Below are 16,210 nucleotides of genomic sequence, written 5' to 3'. Positions count from 1 at the left end.
CTTTTCGGAGCTCCCTAAAACGGACCGTTTCATTGGCTGAGTTGGGTCCGCGATACCCGCTATGGCGTACCTGCGTTCCCCATCGATCCCACATGCTAAAACCCCAGGTCCCGGCATCGACCTCGACTTCACCCCAATTGATTGTGAATCGTTGATCTTCCGGGGCTCCTGAATCTGTACGATTTATTGAGAGTTTTTACTCTACTCATACTTCTAGTGCTGTACGGCTGAATCTTAGAACCCGTCTCGATATCCCTTAAGAAAGTCACAGTGGTACACCGCACCGCATTCTCGGCATCATGGCTGGCAAGTTCGAGCCGAAGACCCCCGTCAACCTTGATCCTCCCAAGGATGACCCCATCACCCTCGAGGAGTTGGCAAAGGCCGATGGTATGTCCTGATATCTCGCTTGATGTCAAAAGGGCACTTATCTCATGAAGGTTCTTCTGACTTTCTGACTCTAGGAGTCAATGGAGGGAAATGCTATGTCGCCATCAAGGTGTGTGAACTCAAGACATCTTATAGCTCACCACTATGTTCAATTGGGAACCTCATCTCCTAATACAGCTTGCAGGGCACGGTCTACGATGTTACCGGTAACAAGGCATATCAGCCTGGAGGCTCGTACCATGGTAAGACTGTCATGGAGGCTGGCCAGGGGCGTTGTGTTTTGCATCTTCGAGGCACACACACAAACACACATACAAATACTAATTTATATCGCAGCGTTTGCCGGGCATGATGCGTCGAGAGCACTGGGCAAAGTATCTACCAAGGCAGAAGACGTCAAACCCGAGTGGCACGATCTGGACGACAACCAGAAGAGCACTCTGAACGACTGGGTAACATTCTTCAGCAAGCGCTACAATGTGGTAGGAAAGGTGGTCGGTGCGACGAATACTGAGTGAGCGGCTCCTCGTCATGTCTGTCCTGCAGAGTAGACCTTTTGTACTCATGGCTGGCTTCATATGCAGGTCGCAATCGAGACCTGTCACTCACCGCATGTGATGCACGATCTGTGTCAAGATATGTATGTGAGATAGCAAAAAGGTCCAATCCAATGCCTGTCGACATAAGTGGTCGTAGGAGATGCGGTGAGAGACTTTCAAGCAAGCTGCCGCAAGCATGAAGCGGATTGTAATTACTGTTGCTGCACTTCGCCTTCTGGCTACATTTGTAGAGAGACGTGTCACACCCCAATGCATGGAATTTTCTGGATTCTGCGATCTCGAGTGGTACAGAAGATCATCTCATGCAGTTTGATGGACATCGCTAGCATTACAGCGGCTGCCAACACCACGCCTCGAAGCTATCGGGCATTTTCCCCTGCTGTGCTGCCGAGTTCGAGCACTTGCATGCTGTCCCTTACCGGATATCCATCTACGGCATTCTTGTGCATTCCGAGATTAGCGAGAGTTTTTGCAACTGTCAATGTCCCTTGCCACTGCATCGACATGCTTCAGGGTTTCGAATGCTGCCACTCAGTCATGGCTTTGCTGTACGCAATCATCGATCACAATGTAAGTCAATTTTCTATGCCAAGTAGGTGCCTAAGTCTTGCTTTTGTCCCCGAATTCCTGTAGCCATGTCCAAGCCATCCCTAGGTCCAGTTGGCTTGAGTCAACGTCGATGTTGTCGGTTTCCTGCAAGACGATCCCAGTGTCAGTACTCCCTCTTCTTACACGGCTCTGCCCCTGCTGCTTCCAATGCAAAACGACGGCGACTGGCACACCTTGACCAACAGTGGATCACCGACAACAATTTACCACTGACCATTGTTGTGGCCCCTTCTCTGCTGCGAGGCGGCAATGCACTGATCGCACATCACCCCCTGTTCCCAAATGTAGCGGAGGCGCTTGACGCCAAAACACTGGTGGTTTGGGTCGTTGCGAGCAAAGTGGCAGTAGGATCTCAGCCGGCGCACCGAGCAGCCACAGGTGAAGGCGAACTCTTCCCAGTCGCACATGATGATGATGATATTGTAGTGTTTCGGGGTCTGACAATGTGTGGTGGTGTGTTGGGTTCGCCTGGTAGTTGGAACGTAGTGAGCATAGATAACTTTTGCAGGGTGTTTCCCAATGAATGGATAGAGGGAGTGGTACCTTTAGAGAAAGCTTCTTCACTCGAATAAGACTTCTCACAGCTTGTGGGAGCTCTGGCTGGTCGTGAGACTGAAACGGCTTTGTCGAATGCATTTTTCAGGATTCACTGGCAAGGGCTCCAAGCTACTTATATTGTTTGTTCGTCAATGGTACTCCCCTGCTACGAAGCATACTGGCTAGTGGCGTCTCGAGAGTGTGTAAAGAGCCGTGCAAACCTGGTTGAGCAGCTCAAAGTGTACAACTCTTGATACAGCTTGCATGGAAGTGAAGTGGACCGCGCAATTTTACTATCTTTGAACTCTTCTCTTCGAAAACGAACTATCACATTGCTCTAACTCCACATCATGCCGGAAGCGATCCCCGTGCCAGTTGCAGGAGACCAGGTGTTGAAAGCGGCCCAGGTACTTGATCTTGCCGCAGAGAGTATCGCGAGAGTTACTTGAACCTTACGTACGTTGGTTCTTTAAGTCGACACACGCGCTAAATTGCTCTTGCGGCTCTCACAGTTGTATACACGGCTGTTTCAAGTAAAAATTACGCATGAAATAAGCGACGTCTTGTTCATCTTTGCAGGATCTAGACCTGCGTGCTGGCGCGGATCTCCTGTCATGATGCATCGAGTGTACACCATGTCACCCTTTGATCGACCTCCGTGTACCAGGGACTCGGGCCTGGACAATAACGGCCTGGGCTTGCTGCCGCTTCCTCGGCCCGGGCAGCGAGGCGTGTGCAGGGGACCAACGAGCAAGCAAACATCCGGCAGCTGCCGCTGCGGGTACGACTCATGGTGACAACCGCCTCGCTTGCCTGAGGAGGATGCTCGCTAGAGGCGTGCATCTGATTGGATCCAGGACGTGTTGATACGCTCACAATTGCAAAGGGAGAATCCAGTTTGACGACAACCCAAGAGGTCAATCCTCGAGGACTTGCACTGGATCGAGGGGACGACATGATGTGGCCCATGATTTCCGTATGACCAGCTTCTATCATCCAATGTCTGCAGGATACTTAGCGAGCTCATCCGCCGTGATCCTCTTTCTCGGTGTATGACTGCGTCATGTAGGCAATGCTGTCAATGTCAAAGGCGCAGGACTCTTGGCGAGGCCGGATGCTATCCGACACCCTGTCTACCTCGTACAAACATACAGTCAGCACTCAGTTTGCCAGCTTTGATGCAAGCCGTCCAAACAAACCGCAGATCAAAACTTCACCGCTTCGGCTCTGGGCATATCCTGTCTAGCATATACGTCGCAGGTATGATCACGGAATATCTATCCACTTGGAGAAGCTCATGTAACGTCAACATTCACAAGCTACGGCCGTAGATCCTTCAAATCTGGGTTCAAGTATCCTAGAGTCTTTCAGAGTACCTTGGATGTAATGCAATGGACGTGGTTCGCTCTCTTCGATGCAACACAGCGGTCTCTAGACGTGCAAGGATATCGACAACACTTCTGCTGTCCGACGACATAAGCACATGGGTTGTGCTTTGCTTTTTTCTGGTCGACTTATCGTCTGGGAAAAGTGGCAAACAAGGGCACGATGCCCGACATCTAGCATGTTTGCTTGATGCCGTGACACAGGATGATGGGGCACGCCCTGGTTACAAACAAAGCCCTCACTTGCCAGGAAACACCCTCGAATCAAAGCAACACTGCCCCCTGGACAATTCTGATGAAGGTGGCTTGCGCAGGGTCAAAGCCCTCCTAACAGCGGCAGTTTGCCTGCAGTCAAGTTGTCTTTGGGTGATGACTGGTCTGCGACTTGCATGACATTCGCCCTTTGACTACGAGACTCGGCACAGTGGTGTTGAGAGTGATCGGGCAGCACTCTGAGGGTTGCAAAATGCGATAGTACTCTGACTTGCTTGATGATTTGACAGCATCTATGTGAAGGACAGTGATAGGCTGACTAGAAAGCCTTGTTCCAGAGGCCGACCTCCGCGACTTTGGTCAAGAGCTCGATACCAAGATACACAGAAGAAATGATGGCTTGGCCATTGTTCTCGATGACAAAGCAGAGCACACCGCCTATTCTCCACAGTCAGCATTTTTTTCATGTGTTTGTACTTCTGTGCAAGGGCTGGCCGGGTTTCCGAGATCCGGATGCAAGGGTGTTGGGATGGCTGCGCGGCCCTGTGGAAGAATGATAGATCGCGGCTCTGCAGAAGGACTACTCAGTCTACTCCTCATCACCGCTCAAGCAGAGAGGGTCGGAAAGGCTCAAGCTTTGCAAATGGACGGTAGATTTCAGGGGGGGCTGCCAATCGACGATCATGCTTGAATTTCGGTGTGAAGAATGCACTGGCCAATAAGACTTGTCCACACGTTTAGGCAACCAAGGCAACCACATTGGCCGCCTCACTTTCAGAAATGGGCAGCGAAACTGGGCAGGTGTCCAATCTCCCAAGCATCTCTGCAATCTCTCCCTACTCCGTACATGCCCTTCGCGGCTCTCTTGAATCTGGCCTTCTTTCGCAATCCGGATGATCGGGCAGCTACTGCTGTCGCTCTGGTCCTCTGGTTCTCTAATCAGGCCTCAATCCAGAGCTGGCCTCGCACTCGGCATCTCGCCGCCAAGTCAATCAAATGCTCAAGACATCTGTTCTGACTCCAGGATATTAGCTTCTTTGCCCGTTCTTCGATCTATGGTGCGGGAGGACATCCTTTCCCTCTATTAGTGCTCTCTCCGACTGGATCGCGAACCATACTTGCCTACACCTATTTGCACCAGAACAGCCAGCATTGCGTTGGATGTGGGCTTCTCGCCCTTCTCACGCATTTCTCTCAAGTCTGCCTCGCCTTTCCCAATCTTTTGGGCTGCTGTTGTCTCCTCTTTCTGTGGATTTTGGTCTGTTTTCCCACCGACTAATGCTTGCTCCCGCGACTTAAATGCCCATGACATCCAACCCATATCTCGACTCCGGACCCCTGGTACTGCATTGTAATATGTGATCGGATCGCGCTTTGAGGCTACGGCTTATTGCAACCTGGAAAGACCGGACACAGCATTACACCACCCTCCGTCTCTCTCCCGGCCCGGGCCTCCCCTCTGCTCGCCAGTGACCACGATCCCAAAGTGGCCGCCCATTTCTTGACGCTCGTGCTACCAAGTAGAAATCATGACGATGCCTCCCTTTTCTGGTCCCTTCCGGGACAATAGGATGGTACGGAACACCTCCCTTTCTGTCGTGTGTCGGTGTTTCGATCGCGCCCTCACGGAGGTGGCCATCCAGCACTAACAGATGATAGCCTACCTCTACCCAAAGAGATGACCAAGCGTTTCGCATTCCTAGCATGTCGTTAGCATTCGGCAGCATGGATCAAACAAGACTGGCCGAGAGCAACAGGGGATCTTATTCCACCCCTAACTATTTCCAACAACTCGCTTTCTTGGGTTCAAAAGGGACTACCGGCGGGTTTGGGTTGCATCTCAGCCGGTCAATGAACAACAGCAGCAACAGTACGGTGATCGACTGGACCAACCGCGATGCCCCTTGGAACCCGGTGAGGGGGTCGGCTCTACCCTCCCGTATCGATGAACCACGCTCCAGCAACTTCCCAAACGGCCTCCAGCACAGGCCCTATCACATGCCGTATGGCCCATGTAGGGATGGCACTGTGTTATCAGACTGCGATTCCAATATCATCACTCCTTCAGACTCGGGATATGGGAGTGCTGCAAGAGTGAGCGTTGGCAACCCCTCTATCCCTGGCGACCTTGATCGTGGCCCTGAGACACAAAGCGTCAATGAAGATCTTGCACAATTCTCCTTCCAGGATGCTAGCTCTCACCCTTCCCAGGTCGGCGAGAGGGACCGCCACCACTCTCATTACAATGACTCAAGAGCCGCTCAATTCTCGCTGATTCCACCTACGAGAGATACCAATCTATGGTGTCAAGAGTGTAAAAAGCTTTTGAAGACCCCATCCGAGAAGAAGTAGGTAGCCCTCCTTCTCCCATGTAGCTTAATCAAATTCTGATTGCGAGGTCAAGGAAGCACATTGCACGGCATACAAAACCATTCCGCTGCAGCTTTCCCGGGTGTGATCGCAGCCGTGAAGGATTCGGCACAACGAACGATCTCGATCGGCACAGGAAGAGCAAGCATTCCAACGGCGATGAGGGCTACAAGTGCCATCTTGGTAATTGTAAAGCTAAGAAGCCCTGGCCGAGAGCAGACAACTTCAAGAGCCATCTAAAAAAGGTGCACAAGGTCGATCTCGACCAGGTGAACCTGGATGAGTTTTTAGTGACTAGGTATGTCAGAACCTATCTTGTTCTTCTCCTGTGCAACCTGTTCAACTTACTCCGTGCAGTCGAAATGCGAGTCACATGTCGGACAACCTTGCTGGCCTTGGCACGTCTATGGCCTACCCTATGATTCCAGAGGACCGTCCTGGATCCGTCATACTTACTTCAGGCTATCCGGATATGGATCAGACCGATCATCTTCCCAACAGCAGTATAGCGGACTCGAAGGATCCCCTCGGGGGCCAACACTTCGTCCGACGCGACGATTCAGGCCAGCTCCTGCCCCCTCCTTTCACCCTCTCTCTGAGCCCAGAGGAATCAGAACTGCAGGAGAGAGTGAAAGCTCCCTCTTGCATCCAAGCAGACGACGTGCCGTCTGAGGAACTTAAATCTTGCAATCCACAACGAACGGACGATGGTAGACTCAGGGAAGAGTCATCTTCATTGCAGGAGAACGGGCAAGAAGTCTCAGATACGTCATCATTCATTGACTCTGATGGCCCCGATGTTTGGCCAGAGACCGCCAAAAGGTTGGACAGCGATGCCCTTTGTACAAGCGCCCAACAAAGCGACCAGATAGGGGTGTTCTCAGATGATCACGAGCAGACAACGACATTTGTGATGGGACCCGGCGATAACCAGGTGCATAATGACTTCGGGAGTACCTCGGATGACGCAAGAGCACCATCAAATTCGACGGATGCTGAAGGGCCGGTCGAAGCACAGCAGGCCAAGCAACCGCAGGCGGAGTGTTCTGACGTGGAAGACCCGGCAGCAGAAGCTTCGCCAGCTCACTCCCCCAAGAAAGAAGGCCTGTTGGCGGGGCTGGACGCAGACGCCGTATTGCACGAACTCAAAAGCGTGGACGGACCCATCCTGGAGCTAGTTCTCAAGAATCTCAGCGGCTGCGAAAGGCCGAAGCCTCTTCCCGGAAAAACAGGCCAGGCAGTCCCGCCTACACGTGGTGCCAGCAGCAGCAATACCAGCGGTGATACTGTGTGCCCGGAGTGTGGGAGCCGGTTTTCTCGACCGAGCGAGTTGAAGTGAGTATAGTATCCGAAGTCCTCTACATGTTGGGGAGTCCCGCACACTAACACCTTTATCCTAGGAAGCATATGAAGCGCCATAGCAAACCCTACGGCTGCACGTTCCCACAGTGCGTCAAGAAATTCGGCAGCAAGAATGACTGGAAGAGACATGAGACCAGTCAACACGTCCAGCGAGAGGCATGGAGGTGCAGCGAAAGCGAAACGCTGGAAGACGACGCAGCCATTTGCTGTGGAAAGGTCTACTACAGCCGAGACTTGGCCAAGGAGCATCTTCGCGAAACGCACCTGGTGGACGACGCAGCCGCTGTCGAGGAGAGGTTGGAGAAATGCCGGTTCGGCAATGGCTGCGAGGACAGGTTCTGGTGTGGCTTGTGCCAGGAAATTGTCGAGATCACGTTGAAGCATGCCGGAGGCGGCGCGTTGTCCAAGAGGTACGATCACATTGACGACCACATCTGGGGCCGAAACGGCTCTGTGAAGAAAGAGATGTCGGAGTGGGTATATGTCGATCAGCAGCACAACTCCTCAAACGAAAAGGCTCCCTCTAGTTCAACTCAACGCAACGCCAACCCAGATGAATCTACCAATCATGCCTCCCGCCGTGGCAACAAGCGCAAGCCCTCGAGGGATGACCGAGCAGCGGCCGTTCCGAAAAAGAAGAGGCAGGCGAGACATCCGAAGCAGGAGACATTCTGGAATTGCGTTCGTAATCCCAAAGAACTTGACTTACTGCATATACTGATCGCTACTCTAGTGCTCCTGTCAAGACCCCGTTCTAATGAACTGGGATACAACGCTCAGCTGTATCACTGCAGGATGTGGCCATGAACGTTGTAGGTCCTGCAAAAAGGAGTACCATGATCCGCCTGAGGATGGTCCATCAAAGGCTTCACATTGAGCTTTCTGGTTTCTTGTCCAATTCGCAACGGAGGTTTACTTGTTCTTTTTTCCCGGAATTCTGGCTTTGATCGTGTTTGGATGGGCAGCCTTAGAGATACCATGATGATCTAGTTTCTACGACGATTCTTAATAGCAATGCTGATGACCTCCTTCCAATAAAACAACTTGAAGCCTATCTGCTTGGCGATCCTGGACTTGTGGACCTGGACTAATACACTCAGTGCCGGTCTGCCAGGATTGTTCCCCTCGTGTCGACCGGATAGATAGATGTTGGGTTTGTGGGACGGGTCGAAGAAAGTGGTGTCCTTGATGCCCAGTGTAGAACAGAGACATTGACGTGGAGAGAAGAAGCACGCTGACTTGTCCTCCCTAGCGCATGGTAGACTGGTATCCTGTGTGGGATCAGGGGGCAATCGAAGAGGGAGACGGACAGAGCACGACAACATGGCACGGATTCGGCATGCAGAGCCGATGATAGGCTGGCCCTCTGGGAAGGCATCTAGCTAGGCAACTTTGTCAGGCGGTCGCCCAAGGTCGCGAGCAAATGGGAGGGTGGCAGCTTGGTACAACACACACATGGCGTCTGCTTCACCGCCCGCCCTGGGTGGTGCGCAGAAGGCTGCTTGGCTGCGCCCCGTTTTGCCTGTGCGAAGGGGAAAATAGATCGGGGGGGTATACGATGGGGTGGAGAGAGGCAAGAAACTGAAAAGCAAACCTGTGCAATCACGGTGACGATGATGGCGCTAGGCAGTCATCCCTCTCGGAAGTGAGAGCGTTTGGGCTGTCAGACAGGTAGATTACCCTCTTGGTGATCATTGGGAGACTCTGGATCGATCTGCATGTCCATGGCTTGTCATGAATACTCTCGTACGCGCACTCTCCTGGCTCCGACAGTCTAGACTACGGAGACCTTGTATTGTAGCTGGTGACTCCCTGGGCACTCTCTCTCTCTCCATCAGTATTTGAGTTAAAGGACCGGCCCGTCCATACCACCCGCGTGGCTCGGGCGAGTGGGTGGGTGAGCGAGTATGTCACTGCTCTGGCAACACTCGTCGCCTTTTGGGCGCTTCTCTGCATTAGCCTCCCTCAGATGACATTGCTTTGTGCTTCACACGCAGAACTATTATTAACAGGGACCGTCTTGAGGGGCAAGCAAAAGGAAGTTGCCGTCAATCCCGATGGTATGTGTAATGGCGGAAGAGGTGTTGGGCGTCTAATTGCCCATGAGGCGGTGGGGTGTGGGTGTAAGTGCTGAGGGAGTTCTGGCTAACCCTGGTGTAAAAAAGAAAAATCACAGGATCCCGCGGTGATGAGAGGATGCGGAGGAGGGCACGCCACGCATTGAAAGTGAAGGTCTCAGCTTACCAGCTGAGAGGGTGGCCTGGGGAGAGGGAACGGCCCGGGGGAGACAATGGGATGGTTGGATTGATTGGTGGGAGGTGCCTAACAAGGAGGAGGGGACAGTCGTGATTAGGTAAGGCAGAGCGCTGGGCCATGGGCGGCTACCTAGGTAGGTCTGTCCAGCAAAACAGCCCCGAGGAACGACGAGGAGAGGTCGAGGGCATGCCGAGTGGGCGATGAGGACCTCCCTGACAAGAGAGCAGATGAGGCTCTGCTCTTCAGTGGCAGAAGGGACTGGGGGGGGGGGGGGGAGAGAGGAGGGGCTCCAGTCCATGGGTGCTCTAAGCGAAAGACCAGCTGAAGGGCGATCCTGCCCGAACTGGGGCCCGGCCAGGCCACTCCACTGAGCAGGAGCAGGGTTCCAAATCGGCGAACAGCGACCTGACCTGCAGATGATGGCCTTGGTTTGGCCCCCGCCGCAGGCCTGCCCTAAGAAACGGGGCACACAGCACTCTGAAGACCCCTGTCGTGCCTCTTCCAAGGTTCCCTTCCCGGTCCCAACGGAATGGGGTATTGCAACTCTGCCTGTGAGGTTTGCGTTGCCGCTCTTTCGTCTGAGTCGGCAACCCGTCTGACCTGCTTCATTCATGCAGGCCCGTCTGGGTCTGGGATTAGTCGTCGACGAATCTTGGACCATCACATTCTTCGCCGTGCGGTGCGGTGCGTTGCGGTGCCTGCGAGAGGAGGGAGTGCCTGCAATGTTGCCTCGTTGGGACAGCCACTCATCACCGCCCCCCCCAGGCCAGCCGTCTTTGTTCGGGGGTGCATTCTCGGATTGTTACTTTGGGGAGAGACAGTGGATGGGGCTCATCTCTAGGCTCATCATCATCCCAACTCGTTGACGTCGTTCCGTGCTGGGTCGGACAACTAACACGACTGCGATATGTCACTGCAGGGGGGGAAGATGCAACACTGCCACTGCAGAGACAGGTGACAGTGAGTGAAGTTTGTGCATGCTACCCATGACAGCATTGGGACCAGAAGTCCCGGTAGTTGGGGAGGGACCCTGGTGATGGGCAATGGACCGCGTACCAACAGCCCCAGGGTCATCAGCCAGACCACAGGCCGGAGCGTGGTGCGCGCGCCACACGGCCAGCAACTCCCAGAACGTGTTTGTCGTCGTCCTCCTCCTCGCACCCACACACGTCACGGCCTCCTGGTCATGATATCCGCTATCTCGTGGAAGCACAGGCGCTTAGACCGCCAGGAGGGAGTCTCTCACCCTTTCAGCACGCACGACCGGAGACACACAACAGAATTCTATTACACAGGATAATCCTATCTTGGACCCGACTAGCTCGAGAGTCGAGAGGGTGGTCGAGAAGCCAGGTTCAAGGGGTCATCCTGCCCCAATTTCTGGGGGCCGGCGCGGCAGGGAAACCGGTGGGTGAGAGAGTGAGTGGAAGGTGTGGTGGGCCGCCAGGGAGATGGGAGGGGATGCTGCAGCTCGTCCTGTCTGCAAGACGAGAGAGACTGGAAGCCACCACAGCGCTGCTGGAACATGCACAACTGGCCAGGGTCTGCTCAAGTCACCATGCGGTATGAGAAAGTACCAGGTAGATGAGGCTCTGCGTCTGCTCTGCTCGATGCTCCTCAGTCTCCCCCCCCCAAGACTGGCCTCCCCTCGCCAGACACACCCACACCCCTCCCCCCCTTCGTGTAAGTTGATCTGTTAGGCACATGGGAAGTTGGCGTTCCCATTCTGTTTTCCTTTTACTCTTGCCCGTTTATAAAGGCCTCTCTCCTTTTACTTATGAAAGCAGAGCATGCTCCGCCTCCATGATGCCCCTTTCCTTTCCATATCCATCTTCTACATTTTGTGTCCTCCCTTCAGGTGTGTGAGTAAGAACTCGAATGATCGAGTATCTACTACCAAACTCGACTCCTCCACGACCACCCTGCATTTGAGAGTACTGCAACGGCCTGCCCCTTACCGCTGTCACGCTGGTGGCACGCCCCTTTCGCCAACCAGGCTCCCGGTCCATCTTGACTGGGCGTAAGGCTACCTATAGGTAGTACCTTCGGCACGTCTTCGTGCGCGAGACTCAGTGTATACGGCAGGGCTATTTGCTACTCCAGGAACGGCCTTTTTACGTCTTGTGGAAGACGCATATCTCTGGACCAACCCCCCTTTTCATCGTCTCCCAATCCACCATGGGCAACTCTAGCTGCGATAAAAACTCGGTCCGCTTTGCAGAGGGCACAAACTTACCTTCTCCGCCATCTCAGGACATCACTGGAGAATTCCTCGGCAACATTGATCCTCTACTCGATAGCACCTGCTCGCCGCACCTCATGGCCGGGCAGTGGAGCCACCAGCAGGCAATGCAGCAGTATCTCGGGGACGGCCAAAAGACTGCGTTCCTCCATCTCTCACTGGCTTCACAGCCCTATCATCACAACGCTGCGCGGCCAGTGCCAATCATGCCAGCGGCATCACAGCCCCGTTACACCTCGCCTTTCTCCTTCCACGCCACGTCCTCGACCTGCAGCAGTGCCCTCAGCCCCACGGGAGGAAGTGACTCCAACTACGAGGGCAACATACCCTCGACGCCTCCCGATCATAACATGACCACGTCCGCGCATAACGGGTTCCTTGCTGAGATGCAGCTGCACCACCCTGTTCTCTATCATTGCACGGGCATGGCGACCTGCGTGAGCCTGGACGAGGTCAACCCGAACCAGGAACTCCCCGTGGAGAGCGTGCCAAATGACAACAGCTTCTTCGAGTACGCTCCTAGGAGCTACAGCTACCACAGCTACAGTAGCCAATGCGAGCTGGACTACGGGAGCCAACAGGCACCAGCCGACTTCGAGATGAAACGAGCGTCCAGCCCGGAGGACATAGGCACCGATATCAAGGACGAGATCCGGATCCCAGATCACAGACCGCAATGGGACAACTACCCTCCTCCCCAGCCCGAGGAAGATCCTTACCCTTCCAGTGCCGAAGAGGTCCCCGTGCGGAAGCCCAAGAGGGAGCATGACGACGACGACTACAAGCCCGGCAGACGATCTTCCAAGCGACGCATCCAGCCTGCCGCAGCGCCCCGGAAGCAGCTAGGCCGCCCGAAGAACAAGCGCCTCGTCCCTTCGCGTTCACAGCAGCCGGATACGAAGGAGAGGAAGACCAAGATCGACAGCCTGCCGACGGCGGGCAAGAGGCACAGCTGCCCCGAGTGCCAGGGTGGCGAGCGGTTCCGCAATGTCACCGAGCTACAGAACCACATGAACCACAAGCACAACCGGCACTTCCGCTGCGTGTTCGACTTTGCCGGCTGCTTCTCGACCTTCTCGAGCAAGAACGAGTGGAAGAGGCACGTCATGTCGCAGCACATCGTGCTCACGTACTGGCTCTGCACGCAGGGCACGTGCGCCGAGATCGCCAACCCGCCCTCCACCACCACCTCCTCCTCCGGCTCGGGAGAAGCCGGCGCCGCCGGGCCCAGCCTGCCCAACGGGTCCATCTTCAACCGCAAGGACCTCTTCACGCAGCACCTCCGGCGCATGCACAGCCCGGAGAGCATCAGGCGCGCGACCAAGGCGCTGCAGAAGAAGACGTCGTCGTCGACGGCCGCCGCTCCGTCGGCCTCGTCGTCGTCGTCCACGGCCGCGGACCAGGCCGAGATGCAGGAGTACGAGGACTCGCTGCCGGACTTGCAGAGAATGGCGGAGAGGTGCCGCTGCAAGTTGCCGACGCTCATGGGCTGCCCGTCTGCGGGCTGCGGCCAGGTCTTCGAGGGCAGCGAAGCGTGGGACCAGCGCATGGAGCACGTCGCCAAGCACCTGCAGCGCGAGGGGCGCGCCTCGTCTTCTTCTTCCACGACGGCGAACTCTGGCGCGTCGGGCAGCGATGCCGGCACCGGCCGCGTCAGGTTCGGCGGCGAGAACGACGGCGATCTTGTCGCGTGGGCGTCGAGGCCCGACGTCGCTGTCATCCGGAGGGTGGCGGCGGCGGCTGCGGACGGGAGCGGCGAGCAGCAGTGGGAGCTGAACAACAACCGGCCCACGAGCGCTGAGTCCGGGCCCGGGTCGTCGTCCGCCTGCGGCGGCGGGAGGTCTTCCGGGTCCAGGGGCAGCCGGGTTGTGCCCCGGGTCATGGCTTCCTCCACTGTTGTGGTTGGGGGAGTTGGCGGCGGCGGCGGCAACAACAACGAGGATGTTGATGCCGAGGGCGAGGAGGAGGAGTGAATGCAATGGTTGGTTGAGTTATTGGATGCGTGCACTTGAATCCCTTTTTTTTTTTTTTTTTTTTTTTTTTGCGTCTGGCAGTTTGTTTGCTTTGTTCTACGACTGGTGCGCTGGGCGCAAAAGGGGGACTTTGTTCTCCTTCTTTCCTTGACTGGTTTTCTGTTTCTGATGCTCTATTTCCTTTTTGATTAATGTCTGTTGTCTATTGTCTGTTGGATTTGCGGGAGTCATGTTTAGGATATCTCGGTTCTCTTTTCTCTTTTCCTCTTTCTGCTTTCTTCATTACTTTTTTGGAAAATTGTAATCAGATAGATTAACGACTCTTCACGGCCTCACTTCCCCATAGCTTTCAATGAGACTGAAAGATATTGCCTGCTCAATAGTACCACCGTCTTTTTGATACAGATCCTCGAGTATGGACGCCTTCAAATCTGGCTTGTGATCGCTGATGAAAGGACACCCTCAGGGCTGCAAGTCTGGGGCGTAGATGCCGAAAGGAGGTTCGTCTCCGAGCCCAGGGGTCCCAGCTTACGACAGTGACAATCTCCTTCCTCTCTGTTGGGTCGACTGCATGCAACCTTGATACCGTGATGCTCGGGCCCGAGCAAGATTTTGACAGCAGCGATAGTTAGAACGGCCGGGCTATCTGCAGAATGATGTTGGCCTGATTTGGGGGCCAGGGGGGGTTTCTCACCTGCAACTATGTGTGGTGGTCTCGCAGGCACTGCCTCGGCGGCTTGCGTTGGGATTTGCTTGTTGTCTCTGTTGCTATTATTGTCATTGAACACCGGCCACCGTCCATAACAGGCCGGTCATCACCAGAATATGCAAGGGGCTGGTTTAGGTAACCACAGGATGCTGCTACGTTTCGTTTTCCTCTCTTTTCTAGAATGCAGAGTCGTTCCGGGGACGGGGCCACCCCCTCCTTTGTTTCTTACACCCCCCGACGGCCCAGCTGATCAAGATGCCTGCAGTGGGCGGGCAGGGATTCCAAGGTTTGCTAAACCCTCCCCAGCTCGGCGCCGGTACTTGTGGGCTCGGCTGCCTTGTCCCAAAGGTGATGGAGGTGGACGACCACTGCGAGCTGTTGTTTCGTCGATAGTGTAAGCGCCCGGGAGGGGAAGACGACTGACCGGCTCCTACACCCCAGGCGTGGTTTGCGGGTAGAACGGCACTTTCCACTCTGCTGTTCTCCATTGTGGCTTGCCGGGGAGGACGGAAAAGGGACTGGCCTATACCTGGAATGACGAAAGTTGCGAGAGGGAAAAACACATGATGGGCGTATAATTGGGGTTACTCCGGGGGGCGCCGCCCATCTAATGCAGAACGAGGAAAATGTGAGACATGAGGATTATCAGCTTGCATTTAGCGCGCAACCCATATCGACGACCTTATTGTCTCTATTGTTCAGCTCTGGGTCCTCGTTGGGGAAAGGTTAAGAGAAGTGGCGTTCTGGTCGCCTTTTCGTCCGGTCGCAGAGAGAGAGAGGGCGTGCCTACATACATGTAGGTATGTCACTTGCTTGCTCTTGCTGGGTGCGCCTGCCGCCCCGCGGAGATGGTGTTTTGCTATCCCTGGGGAGAAGAAAGGCGAGGCGCAAACACCACGCTCCTCTCTCTCGCAAGAGGCAACGAATGCCGAACAAAAGTGCGGACATTGACGCCCTGTCAGCTTTGTGGCGCTGGCGCACAACACCTCCGCCGCCGCCAGGCGATTGATGAAACGCTCTGGAATCGCATGACAAGCTGTCGCCGTACTCCATCTCGGAGAGCAAGGATGGGGATACATGAGGGCATCTCTGAGGTACAATGAGATACTTCGGCTGGAGATGAGATCCCACATGAGGCCACCACCACCACCATCACCAGGTAGCAGACCGGTGTGGGCAGGGGGGGTGAGCACCACGAGGCTGGTTAAGCATTTTCCCAGGGAACCCTGGTGGCCGGCGATGAGACGAGATTACTCGATGTCGGGTAGATCTCCGCAGGTAGATGTCGGGCCTGGCCGGGGCGGCGGGCGGCAGTTTACAGTAAGGTAATGAGCTTGAGCTCCGGGTGTTTCTTTAGCGTTGCCGACGGTCCTGTGTTTCACTAGGACGGGCACCTAGCTTTGGGCAGTGTCCGTGCTGAACAGAACCCCTGTGGAGCACGGTCTAGGCCTCGACCTGGCTCAAGGTTGAAGAATCAAGCGACGGCGTATGCACTCGACAGCCAAGGTACAGCACAGTTCCAGGACTAATCGGAGGATTCGATATTGGGATTCACCTCCTTGGCTATCAGGTTGCCAACTGATTCGGAACTGGAGCTCAATTGC

General features: G+C 54.9%; 3 protein-coding genes across 3 annotated transcripts; all 3 read left to right on the top strand.

Annotated features, from left to right (window-relative positions):
* Window positions 1–299: 299 nt before the first annotated feature.
* On the top strand, window positions 300–908 carry E0L32_000050 (uncharacterized protein; the record flags this gene model as incomplete). Its single annotated transcript, XM_031139458.1, has 4 exons — window positions 300–390; window positions 465–499; window positions 575–632; window positions 727–908. 4 exons carry the CDS (start codon window positions 300–302, stop codon window positions 906–908), a joined length of 366 nt encoding a protein of 121 aa, XP_030997427.1.
* A 4,315-nt stretch (window positions 909–5,223) lies between these two features.
* E0L32_000049 (uncharacterized protein) lies at window positions 5,224–8,303 on the top strand (the record flags this gene model as incomplete). The annotated part of the gene is made up of 6 exons (XM_031139346.1): window positions 5,224–5,268; window positions 5,354–6,042; window positions 6,138–6,362; window positions 6,422–7,399; window positions 7,465–8,107; window positions 8,160–8,303. The coding sequence occupies 6 exons, from the start codon at window positions 5,224–5,226 to the stop codon at window positions 8,301–8,303; spliced, it is 2,724 nt and encodes a 907-aa protein (XP_030997426.1).
* A 3,557-nt stretch (window positions 8,304–11,860) lies between these two features.
* E0L32_000048 (uncharacterized protein) lies at window positions 11,861–13,897 on the top strand (the record flags this gene model as incomplete). The annotated part of the gene is made up of 1 exon (XM_031139235.1): window positions 11,861–13,897. One exon carries the CDS (start codon window positions 11,861–11,863, stop codon window positions 13,895–13,897), a length of 2,037 nt encoding a protein of 678 aa, XP_030997425.1.
* Between the last annotated feature and the right edge of the window lie 2,313 nt (window positions 13,898–16,210).

This window comes from Thyridium curvatum (assembly GCF_004353045.1).
Source record: "Thyridium curvatum strain D216 chromosome Unknown NODE_1_length_1224711_cov_81.814160, whole genome shotgun sequence".
NCBI classification, from domain to species: domain Eukaryota; kingdom Fungi; phylum Ascomycota; class Sordariomycetes; order Thyridiales; family Thyridiaceae; genus Thyridium; species Thyridium curvatum.
Note: the sequence above shows the minus strand (reverse complement) of the source record. Positions and strands in the feature narration are given on the sequence as shown.